Raw genomic sequence first — 13,693 nt, forward strand, 5'->3', positions numbered from 1 at the left:
TATTAGGGTGCAAAGCAAACATACTTTGCCGTTTGTCGCGATCCGATTAACTCTACATGTATGAGGTCAGATTGAAAGGTACCTAAGGTACCTATGACCAAACTGCAAAAATACTCGAATGACGTTAGGTCGAGAATGGAGATTCTACATGCATTTTATGTTAAAAGATGAAATGATTCTGTCTTTTGTCTTTGACTCTGAAGACCTCGCTTTGTTTTAAATGCTTATAAGTATGGCTGAAATAACAGCCATACTTATAAGCTTAAAACAAAGCCAAATAGAGTGCTAACTAGATACGGCCGAAGCCTTCCACCAGACCAGACCAGAAATTTAGAAATGATAAAATTCCACAGTGCTTACCACTGCGCCAGGGAGGTTGTCATTACACACGCTATACAATGTTAGTTTTAGTATACGCAAAACTTGAAAGTAGTTTGTTCAGAATCACTAACAGAATCGATTACAATCATTTTTAAAACGTGTAAGTTTGGCCAAAAATACTATAAAATCCTGCAAGTTTAGACACCTAGTTGAATGACCGCATGCACCAGCTGAATCGAGCCGTGCAAGCGGGAGCGCATACGAATGCTGCCAGCTGTCTCGTTCGCTCACACCCGCTCGCTTGGGGTGACCATGTCTTTGTGATGACAACGACTCTACACAAGAAGCTTATAACTTCGTAAATTTTCATTAAATATTTTTGAAATATTGCCCAATTTCAGCCTGATCCGTCCAGTAGTTTGAGCTGTACGTTGATAGATCAGTCAGTCAGTCAGTCACCTTTTCCTTTTATATATTTAGATTATATTCTTCATGTGAAAATATTCGACACTTGTTTCGGTTTTTGGCATAACTAAAACTAACGTTGTATATTCGCAGTTATCGTGGTAATATCGTAGTCGTCTAATGGAAACCAGCCCACGTATGTTGCTTCCAGTAATACAACGGATTGCGTACGGTTCATATTTTCGCTTTTACGTACGCTATGTAGACTCGTGCTAAATTAGTTTTTGCTTGCAACGAGCTCAGTGCGATTCTATAAGATAATTTAGTGCAGTTTTATAAAAAACCGGCCAAGTGAGAGTCGGCCTCGCGAACCGAGGGTTCCGTACCACAGAAGTGAAACGGTAATAATTACTTTTGTTGACGAACCGCAAATCTAACTTTGTTTGTAGAGGTTTATTGTTAATGTCAAAAAACTATGATAAGAGCGTTACTTTTATTTTTCTGTAAAATATACATAAACTTGGGGGGAGGGGGGAAGAGCGGTATTTTTTCGACATTTTGCACGATAAATCAAATGTCAAATGTTTTAGAATGTACCTACAGATAAAGTCCTTTCATATGATTCCCCACTTTGTATAGTAATTTTACTTTGAAAATTGAAATATATATAATTTTAAAATATATATACCTAAATCCACGCGGACGAAGTCGCGAGCATCATCTAGTATTATATAAATATATAGATAGCTAGGGATATTTAAGTCTACTTCCGGATATACTCATTCAGAAAGCACTTCCTACCAACTCAAATCATCATCATCATCATCAATATGTTGTCGGCCCACTGGCCACTACTGATCACGGGTCTGAGATCTCCTATCAGAATGAGAAGGTTTCAATGCCATCTTCAATGTCCAGTTAAAAATGTTCGGCAGTGCTATTTTGTAGACTTTGTCAAAAACTAAGTTAAAAAAAACTAAATTTCCTGAAAACGCCGTACAAAGAGTTAGCAAAAAACATTGACAAAATGTTAATGTAACAAAAGACAAATCACTTACTTTCTTAAAAAGGTTTATAAAGTTTTTGTGCCGTGTGAAAATAACGTCTTATTTCATGTTTATACGCGAAGTCGCGAGTATTTTTTCTTTATAAAATAAAACATTAACTCTTTTTCGATGTAAGCAATATTTTCACTTTTATATTCTCCCCGTTGAATCCCGAGCGAGAACATATTAGTGAAGCAAATCAGTTGGGCGACCATTCAATAAATAAAAGGGGCCGAAAAAGCCGGAAGATTTAAAATATACCAAGAGGAATAAAAGAAAATGTCTCTTTTTGCCACAGTAAGAACGTCTTTATATATAAGCTTATAGCGCATAAAATCGTTTGGAGGTTTTCGAGAAAATTCTGTAGGTACAGAGGGTACAAAAGGCCCGAGGCAAAACGTTAAAACTTGCTAACAATGGGCCATTTCAACATTTTTGACTGCAGGTGCCTTTACAATAAACAGTCTGAGATACAAAATATTATATTGTATGTAGCGTGTACGAAATACGTGATTGTTATTTTTATTATAAAATATAACCTTCTTTCGTTCATTTTAATAAATAAAGGTTGTGACTTTTGATTAAACTTAAGCCAAAAATATTTTTGTGATTTTTATGTGTCGCGCGAATGAAAGAAGGCTTATTAGGATTAAGCGGTACCTACTGTGACCGATAAAATTATAACTGATTAGCTTTTGTAACAAAATTCCGAAGTTTATTTTGGACTTTACACAGGTTTCAAAAATCTATCATAAATATGCTCCTGAAAAAAGCATATTACACAATCGAAGATTATCTAAATGATAAAAGAGCGCGGATTTGACCTGCAGCTCCTTCCAGCAATGTGCGGAACTGCAAATACTTTTTATAACATGGCATCATATTGTATATCAAATCTTTGAAAAGAGCAACCGCCGAGTTTCTTGCTGGTTCTTCTCGGTAGGAAAGGCATTCTGAACCAGTGGTAGATGCATTTGACGATTGAGAAATACCTACATGTAAAAGTTCAATTGAATAAAAATATTTTTATGAATTTATTTGCTCGGAACTTCATCCGTGGTACAGTAATTTCAATAGCTCATGTTACTAGCTTTTTAGTGGTGAAAGAACGATTAAAATCGGTTCAGTAGTTTTAGAGTTTATCGTTTACAAACAAACAAACTATTCTTTTCTCTATATAATATTAGTATGGATATAAATATATCTGAAGAGTCAATTATTTATCTCATAGGATTCCGATCATTTCCTTCAGGTAGTGCGGTGCGTTATTAGCAAACAAAATAATATCGATAATCGAGAAACCCGACGCGATGCTACGAAAAGGGAAACTCCTATAGAAACAAGCAACAAGATGATAAATCTGTCATCGGCTTATAGGCAAAACGATTCTAGTTAAGGAGCTGATGGAAATTTTGGCTGATCTGATTTTTTTAACCCCCGACGCAAACACAGGGGTGTTATAAGTTTACCGTGTGGATCAGTGTATCTGCGTGTCTTTGTAGCTGTGTCTGTCTGTGGCATCATATCGCTCAAACGGATGAGTCGATTAGAATGCGGTTTCTTCTATTCGAACGTGTATTTAATTGAGATGATTTTTACCTATATTTGATAAAAATTTGTTCAACTGTTGGAGGATTATCAGCTGTTTTTTCAGCCGGTGTAGTGATCTCATCCAATTGATATTTATATTGAAATTGTTTTATGGACTTCTCTCAACTTCAATGCAATATTATGCAAGGTTACCCTTGACTTGTCGAAGGTGATTTAAATTTGACTATCACCATTAATATAAGTTGTTTTATAAGCAAATGACGGTCGGACCGTCATTTGCCGTCACGGTCCATATTAGATACTGTTTCTGTCGTAAATAAGAAATATTAATGTGCAAAAAAATATGGAAAAAATCATGGAATTGAACAATAAGAAATGGTTTATATTTGTATTTATTTTACGGACTGTACAAGTATCCTTGCTCCATATATATCTGAACCGTCACCTTGTCCTATTTTCAAGTTCTGCCGTACGAGCTGCCACCAGCTCTCTGGTTATGCTAGGTTGTCACGCTTGCGGCCTGGCCCGAAAAGCTGATAGAAAGTGAAGATGAAGAAGTCTTCGGTTGAGGGCTACGTTTAGTTAATTATGTTCACTCTCACTAAAGGATAAAGTTCACCTCGTCTACGATAGTAGGGAATTGATTAGGTAGGTACAATACGCGGCAGAAAATAATGTAAATCTTTAGCGGTTTTGTAGAGCATTGTCTCTGTCGTTGAGACCGACAAAATATCACATAGGTATGAGTGACAGAAACAATGCTCTACAAAGCCGAAATGTCATTCTAAAGGCCGATGTACATTATTTTTTGCCGCGTACTGTATATTTGTGGTGGCAGTTAGAGCATTTAGGGCCTAAGCAGACGGACTGCAAGCTGATTGCAAAATTGCAGTTGGGATGCAGTTTTATTGTCGTTGCAGTTTTATCGCAACTGCCGACTGACTGCGCGGGCTGTGTGCAACTTCACACTGAATACTCAAGATCAAAATCAAAATATTTTTAATTCAAATAAACTTATACATGTACTTTTAAATCCTCAAACTCAAATGCATCTACCACTGGTTAGGAATGCCTTTCTTACCGAGAAGAACCAGCAAGAAACTCGGGGGTTGCTCTTTTCAAAGATTTAATATACAATAATATTATACCATATTGTATAAAAGTAATAATTGAAGTGCTGAAGCGAGTGAACTGCAGGTCAAGTCCACGCTCTTTTATTATATAATCTTGGATTGTAAGATATGCTTTTTTCAGGAGCATAATTTGAATAGATTTGTAAACTTGTGTATATTCTCTGAGTTCAGGTTTTGCAAACTTACTTCAGAGTCCCCGGCACAATTTGTAAAAAGACTGGTTGTAAGAACAAATAAATCATTTAAATCATTTAATTTAATCATTCTCGTAATAGAACTACTCACCGACTGCAGTTCTCTCTGTGATCTCTCAATGCTCAATTATTAATCAAAGTTAAACGGGGATATAAAGTGCAGATAACTGTTGTAAACAACTGACTGACAAACTGTTTAACCATTAAGTCATCTAGTAGTGAAAATATAACATTACTGATTAATATACCACTGCAGGATATAATCAAAGACTGCATTTGCATAATGTTTAAGTTTTCAAACAGAGTAACTACTCTTTGGAAAGTAATTGAAAGTCTCAGAGGCTCATACTTACATGTTAGGGAAAGCCGGCAAAATAATATTATGCTTAGTATGTAGTTATTAGTAGTCGTTATGAGTCGATTAAGATGACCAATAAAGGATTAAAGAATAATTATTTCAATATTACTTAGGCTAAGATAGGCTGCTGATTATCCCGGACAATTAAAGAGTTCCCACAGGATTTTTATAAACCTAAATCCACGTGGACGAAGTCGCGGGCATCAGCTAGTTGTTTTATAATTATTACTGTTGTTAGTTCGTAACGAATCAGCTGTCGACGGATAGTGAAGTGCAAATATTTTATCAATAAAATATAATTTAATTTAATTTATTATTTTATGGAAACAAACAGTTACATAAATAGTTAGTACATATATAAAACACTTAACCTAAAAATTCTCTAATGAAAAATTAATACTTATTTTAAATTATGTACCTAACTAATTGGGTATAGTACGCTCATGAAAACAAGGTAGTGTTAGCGGCATTGCTTTGCCTAGAGTTGAATTTAAAAAAAGAATTTTGAGCAGATGTAAAATGGCGGCAAGAAGCCGGAGCTATTGATTTGAAGTAGGGAAAATTTCAATTTATAGTTATGTCTTGAAGAAGTTAATAGTTTAGAACTAAGATTGAAGTTTATTAAGCATTGTCTAAATGGAACAAAGTCAGTTCCTATAAGTTGAGATTATTTTTATTAGTAGGTAACAACTTATGAAACTAAAAACAAACCAAAATGGACTAAAGTAAAACCAGGCAGTTTTTGATTATGATATCCTTAATTGCTAATTTATATTTATGGAAAGAGAGATGAAAAATATCTTTTTTCGAAAATAAATGTTATAACGTTAATCTCTGTTTGTTTCAGTTCTCGTACGCTGTACAGTGGTGTAGTGCAGTGACTCTGAGTGTGAGGATATGTGTGGTACAGTCGGGCGCAGGTGACAATAGTGGGTACATGTCAGTGCGTGGCGGACGATGATCGGTCGGGGTTGGAACACGAGCCGGCGGAAAATTAAGGACTGGTGAGTAAATCACATTGAATAATTTATTACTGGACCACTCATCATCATCAACCGATAGACGTCCACTGCTGGACATAGGTCTCTTGTAGGGACTTCCACACGCCACGGTCTTGCGCCGCCTGAATCCAGCGGCTCCCTGCGACTCGTCTGATGTCGTCCGTTCACCTAGTGGGGGTCTTCCAACACTGCGTCTTCCGGTACGAGGTCGCCATTCCAGCAACTTTTGACCCCAACGTCTATCGGTTTTACGAACTATGTGCCCTGCCCATTGCCAGTTCAGCTTCGCAACCCGTTGAGATATGTCGGTTACTCTAGTTCTCTTACGGATCATTTCTGATTTGATCACGTAGAGAAACTCCAAGCATAGCTCTCTCCATCGCCCGTTGAGTGACTCTGAGCTTTCTTATGAGGCCCTTACTGGACCATATAGTAGATAAACTTCTAGTATTACCTATATAAATATCCTTATCATACCAGAAGGCTCCTTTTCAATAAACTGTCGTAGCTTTAATTTTGAGGTGATAGAAATTAAGTTTTGTATGTTTATAGAAGCAGGCGTTACTTTGCGGAAATTCATGATATACAAATAAACCAAAAGCTCAATTTGCTATAATCCGCTAAAACCGATCAAATCTGTATGGTGCAACATACAGTATACGACATGCACCACCCGCCCTCCCACTGCTAAACATGCAAGAAAAACCAGCCACAAAGCAAGCAATACGCACCACCACCACTTGGGTGTTATGGGATTTGTGTGGTGCTGCGTGCCTGCAACCATCTTAGACTGCATCATCACTTACCAACAGCTGACACTGCAGTCAAGGTTTAACTTGTATCTGAATAAAAAAAAACCGGCCAAGTGCGAGTCAGGCTCGCGCAACGAGGGCTCCATACTACAGTGGTCCATACCGTACTCCATACTAAACTATGATTCAAAAAACTGTTTTAGAATTTACAGGTGAAGCCCTTTCATATGATACCCCACATGATATAGTTATCTTACTTTGATAATTGAAAATACTAATTATTAGTTCATTACCACAATTTAATTTTTTTTGTATGATGTAACCACAAATTCACGGTTTTCAGATTTTTCCCCTAATGTCTGCTATAAGACCTACCCACCTGCCAAATTTCATGATTCTAGGTCAACGGGAAGTACCCTGTAGGTTTCTTGACAGACAGACAGACGGACAGACAGACAGACAGACAGACAGACAGACAGACAGACAGACAGACAGAAAACAAAATGATCCTATAAGGGTCCCTTTTTTTGTATTTTTGAGGTACGGAACCCTAAAAATATGAAAACAATATTGATACACATACACCAGTCAACAACAGCACTTCGATTTAGTATCAAAGAATTTCTTTTGTCGATAATCCATATCTCTTCGTTGTTCAAATCGCCGCGGGTTATCAGTGTTGAACTCATAACCTGACCGATGACCGAGTGTCATACATATAACAATGACCTGTACATTAATACAATGGAAGAGAATAAGCCTTACATTGTAATCCTATTGGTTGTACAAGTTTCCAAAGATAGAGGATTTAACACGTTTATTATAGGCAGAGTGTACGAGGGTGAGGAAACTCTCGGTTTGATCCTCAATCGACATCTGTCAAATATTAAAAATTTGAGCATTGAAATCAAAGATACCTTAGTCGTTTCATAGCCTACCTAGGCCCTAGTCCCTAGCTGGATCCCCGGGCATATCAATATTCCGGAGGAAGATCTTATGGCCAAGCCCACATCATCTAGAATAGATCCCTAGAATATGAAAAACCCTTTCGGCATCAGTTTTCCACTTTAATATGGAATTTTTTTATATTTTTTTTCAAATTTTAATATGGACCTTCAAGTTAAGAGTGAATAGACACCTTCTAGGCAAGCGCGCTCCATCTTAGGCTGCCAGCAGCTTATTACTTGCGAGCAGGTCTGATTGCAGCCACGCACTAGTTTATAAATTTAAAAAAAACCCAGCTCCCATACCTATCGTAAAATCTATCCATAAGCCACGTACCTGAGCAAAAACCACAGATTAGAATCCATGAATATAATACCATAATGATCTTGATGTCATATTTATCATTAAATCAAATAGCTACTAAAAGTTAGTGTACCACAACACTGGACCTACCATGAGAACGATCTATTCAATGTATACCCGATGGGTTATTCTGTGATTATGTTTTGAAATGTAGCCACATAATAACAGGTGTGCACTGTGTAAGGCATAAAGCTAGTTGCGCTTTGTCGTTTGAGCTCGGAATTATTCAAAACTCGGCTGAGATTGCAGTGCGAAGCCATTAAATTGCATTGGTATTGTTATGGCGGGCATTTCAGTCATATTGATGACTTAGGCTCAAGGCACATTGAAACAGAGTTAAAGCAAAGCAATGCGAATTTTTCCCTTTCGGTTACGTAACCCTAAAAAACAAGACGCCTTTGCGTCGGAATACCTAGTTGACGTACAAAAACGTTATTGAGTTTAAGTTCAGTTCATTTATAACTAGAACATTAAAAAGATGATTTTTTTTTTCATTAGATAGGTACAGGCGCACGCTTGAACAAAAATACATCAGATGGAAAAATGGTGTGGCCTAAGATGGGACGCAATAACATAATATCTATTAGTTACATAATATTATAGTACGAGTAGGTATATTCATTCAGGTATATTCAGATTTGATAGCCTAGTGGTTGAAGTTTGAAATCCGAGGTCGAGGGTTCGATCCCGGGCTCGCACCTCTAAGTTTCCGGAGTTATGTGTGTTTTAATTAATTAAATATCGCTTGCTTTAACGGCGAAGGAAAACTTCGGGAGGAACCTGCATGCCTGAGAGTTCTCCATAACATTCTCAAAGGTTTGTGAAGTCTACCAATCCGCACATGGCCAGCGTAGACTATGGCCAAAAACCCTTCTCACGCTGAGAGGAGACTCGTGCTCTGTAGTGAGCCGGCGATGGGTTGATCATGATGATGATGAGGTTATCCAATTATATTCATATTTCACAAAACTGTATATACCTACCTATAGGTATACAGGCGTATACTTAATATTAATATTCCATTAATTTAATGTGAAAGGTGAAACAATGAAATCTCTATAAATCTATATAAATCTGTAGAGCAAAAGCCGCCGTCGAGAATTAATGAATTCACCACAGATTATAAAACAGATTTCGCTTGCTTCGCGATGTTAGCTTTAGGCGATTCACACACGAGTTGCCAAAAGCTGATTTCATTAAAGATAAAAAGCTTACATATATGTAGGTAGCTGGTAAAATATATTTTGTAATAATTTCGACTTGCTTAGTCATCAATCTCTTTTTGATGACCGAACCACTTTTTTAAAGATAAGTAGGTAAATATAATATTGTTTCGTTTAACAAGGGTTCCGTACTCGAAGAGTGCCAATGGGACCCTATAATAAGACTCCGCTGCCCGTCCGTCCATCAGTCTGTCCGTCTGTCTGTCAGCGGGCTGTACCTATCTCATGAGACGTGATAGGTAGAGAGTTAAAATTTTCACAGAGCGTCTAAGTATAGAAGTATTTTATTTAGGTATTTATTATAAGATATTAATGTAGTTTATTAGATATACCATTACCATAGACATAATGTAGGTATATCTTTTGTATATACAATATACATATATTAACTAACGATTCTTGTATTCATTTTATAATTATTCTGGTACCGTTAGACCTATTCCACTTCTTAATACGCCTTACTGGGAAGCTGGAAGAAATCTCTGTTTAGAGATAAGCATTTCCAATGTAACTTAATTTATTATTACTTTGTAACTACAATTCTAGTACTTGCAAAACAAAAGTAAAATAAAATAATATTAATTGTAATATTTTCAAAAAAAAATACAAATAAAATAAATATTTATATTGCCGCTATAACAGCAAAAAATAAAAAATTAAATCGCCGCCATGCAAATTAAAAAAAAATGCGTCAATGTGTTTTATATTTTTCCTAAGAAGACATACGTCATCATACAGCATGGCAATCCTAAGTATCTGTGATAGTAACAAGCGATAGTAGAGTCCTTCCATACTAATCAGATCTGCAAAAAAAAAACCCGTGGTAGGTACCTAATCGAACCTGGATCTCTTAGTTTTAAAGGACCTATATCGTTGTGCCAGAGATATTGGATGGCACTCTACTAAAAATATTTAGTCAGTTTTGTCGAATAGTATAAAATGCTCTTTCGAATAGTATGTGTTGAAAAGCTGGGGGTAAGGTAGTAACACAGAATAATAAATAATATAATAGAAATGGTATTCTGCATCTCTCCGATATATTTTTCTCAGGAGAAGAAAACTCGAATACTTAGTAAAAAATATCAATAATTACCATTTACACAAAAGAAAAGCTAAGTCTTTATAAAGTTTAATTGTTTTTTTTTTGCAGAGAATAACATATTAACATGCTTACAATCACATAAATTTTCTTTTTTCGTTTTTGACATCATAAAATATTATCTTCTCACATATACCTATGCAGAAACAACTCTAGCATCCACAAAAAACGTAAATTAAATTATAACGCAATAAAATTATGGATTTACGTCTGTTTTTAAAATAACGTGTACTGATGTCTCATTACACATCAGGGCAGCGACAGCACAGACTACAGTGTATATAGGGAGATAGACTGGTAAGTCGGGCCGTCAAGGCGCCCACTTGAAAAGCGCCATCTAGGAGACGGGTTTGGTACTAAATACAGCCAATACCCAGTATATATACCTACCTATATACATACTTTATAGTTTTTTAAATTAGGTAGGAATGTGGTGTTTGATTTGCGGGAGTTTTGAATGGATAATGGTACTTATCTCGGCAATACTGATAATTACCAATATCACAATGGCATTTAACTCCCGCCAATCAAATTTAATTCAAAAATTAAACACAACTTATTATAAGTTATTTAAACTTTTTCAATTTATTTTTTTTATAATAAATATCAGCATCACATTTAAGTGGATCTCTTGAATCAAAAAAGTGAATTTTTCCATTTAAAATAAAATTAATATCTTTGCACCAGTTATTTATAAAAAAATGACAGTTTCCTTGGTCAAAAAATTAATAATTTTGTCGCTATGTGAGCTACATGATATAAAGTTAAAATTTATATTTGATAATAGTATTAATTTTACGTACTCTTGTATTTTATTTTTATTACTTCTGTTTTTCAAAATTTCAATTACGTGATTTTCGATCTCAGCGAAGCAATCAAAAATGTTTCTCGTCGGATAACATAGCCATCCTTTGTCATTGTATTCGCTAATTTTAATATGTTTATGAAAAGCCTCCAGTTCCTTACTTTTAAACACTTCAATGCATTCAGGACAACTTTTGAAAACTTTTTTTTGCACTTTTGTCACAAGCCATCCACTGCAATATGCTACTGCCGCACACCTCTCTACATCTGTCGGAGATTTGCCTTCAATTAGTTTATTTGTATTTATATTTTCAATGTTCAAATCATTAAAATCTATTTCTATATTTTCTGTGTTTTCTTCGTTACTCTTTTCGCTACTTTTTATAAGATTTTTTAAATTGTTTAGGCAAAAGTCCCCATCTTTTTCACAATTTGCCCCGACAGAATGAGGAGATGTTAAATTATTTACCATTAACGTCTTATATGCTGCTTGAAACCCATATGCATTTGGCATATTGTTTGAATGGCCCTGTGCTCTTATTGCACCAAAAAAGTTTTCCAAGGGGTCCTGATTGAAATGTCGTAACAAAAGTGAAGTTACATTGAGGGACTTTAAATGATTGATTAATAACTGGAACCCTTCAATTGTTTTTATCCAGCTCGAAATTGATGGAACAGAGGCTTTTCTCCCATCCTTTGTAACAAAGACCATGGACTTCAATACTGGCAAACTTTTTCTCCATAACTGGTGATGAGGAGATTTGGGAGTTACAGCAGTTCTATAAATTTTACCGTTTCTTATTTTGCTGTAACTCCCATTTACAGAATCAAATAATTCGTCCATCAATATTAACAAATCGGCCGTGTCTTTATTTTCAGCTGGAAGTTGCCCACAATCTAAAAAGAAAAAAAGGACATGTTAAATACTCATAAAATAAATTATAATAAGTAAAAATTAAAATATTCTATTCTACTAATTAATAAGAATGGAACACAATACACAAATAAGCTGGATAGCCTAGTGGTTATGACGTCGTCTCCTACTCTGTAGTGACCCGGCGGTGGAGTGATCATGATGATCATGATGAAGTAGAAAACCTTGCATAAAGAGTAAAATCCACCAACTTTGACAATGGTAAAGAGAGCAATGTACATCAGTATACAAATCAAGTAGGTACCTGCCATATATCCAAGAGCAACGCCGACTGTCCGACTGAATACCTGAGTGCAGTGTTTCACTTTCATTTTAGGTATTAGTTTGGGCACAACATGTTGCGCCGTTAATTTAGGCACCAAGCGGACACCTTTATAGCCTGACTGCCTGTGGTACATTTCTTCTAAATGCTGCCATTTTGCAACTTTTTGCTTCCCATCTTGGGTAAACATTAAATTTTTGTTCAACAAATTATTTCTTATACCCTTCATCAGATGGGGTGCATCAAATAAAGGAAAAATCTTTTTTTTATTTAATTCAAAAAACCCACCAGTCCATTCTTTGTTGTCTCTTAAATATTCTATTCTAGTCTCATTTAGTAAACTGTTTATAGCAGCTCGGTTTGATGCCCCCTGGTCACAAACAGTGGCCACAACTTTTAAACCTGTGGCTTCTACTTCTTTTATGACAGTTTTTATTTGTGCCTTTAAGCTGTCTGCTTTAGTAGAGCCTCTACAAAATGTGAAATAAACTGGTTGTTTGAATTTTTTTATGATACCTCTCACCATAAACACCAAAACATGGTCACAAATTTGCTTCTTTTTTTCCTCACCGTCATCCACCATACCAATAATTTCATCATTTTTTCTGCAGTAGGTTAAATTTGGTGAAATTGCCATTTCATCAAAGATGATCGTACAAAACTTATGGTTGTCATTTAACTTTGTTACAGGTTTCTTTAATTCTTCAAATAATTCCACGGTTTTACCTGGCTTGAGGTTTATTTTTTGTAATAAAGTAGAAAGTGTTTTTCTCTTAGGCAAAACACTAAAAGAACTTAGAAACCTATATGCCTTTGGACTGCGCTTGTACAATGCAAGGGAAAGAATTTTTTCTTTAATTGTGAAGCGTCTTCCTTTTGCTTTCTTTCCAAATTGAGTGACTTGCATAGCAAAAAAAGTTTTTGTCTCTTCACTCATATTTTTCATCAAAAGCTCAAATGCTTCGGTCTTTTTAAGTTTAATAGCAGCCTTCTTCTTAAAGTAGTCTTTCTGTATTCGACATTTTTTTAATTGATGTCTCATATTTGAAATTTCTTTGCAGAGTTCCTTCTCTTGTTTGGTGAGAACCCACTTCTTAGCTGAAAGTAAAATGACGTCAAATATTAAAAATTGCTGTTCATTAAGTACCATCATGATTAATCATGGTTCGTCATTAAGTGCAATCGTATAACCATTATGTTAAAAAGCGGTGACAGCCTAGTAGCTATGACTTTTCGACAGGTTGGGGGTGCAATCAATTCTAACTTTGCAGAGTTATGTGCATTTTAAGAAATTAAATATCA

The 13,693-nt window shown here is 35.6% G+C and overlaps 1 protein-coding gene across 1 annotated transcript in view; it reads left to right on the top strand.

The window, feature by feature from the left end:
- Window positions 1–13,693, top strand: part of m (miniature) — a 111,527-nt gene that overhangs the window by 21,326 nt on the left and 76,508 nt on the right. Inside the window, exon 2 of the mRNA XM_034972474.2 lies at window positions 5,856–6,012. Coding sequence (XP_034828365.1) covers window positions 5,966–6,012 — 47 coding nt within the window. The 5' untranslated portion in view covers window positions 5,856–5,965. The remainder of the gene's footprint in view (window positions 1–5,855; window positions 6,013–13,693) is intronic.

This window comes from Maniola hyperantus, chromosome 10 (genome assembly GCF_902806685.2).
Source record: "Maniola hyperantus chromosome 10, iAphHyp1.2, whole genome shotgun sequence".
NCBI classification, from domain to species: domain Eukaryota; kingdom Metazoa; phylum Arthropoda; class Insecta; order Lepidoptera; family Nymphalidae; genus Maniola; species Maniola hyperantus.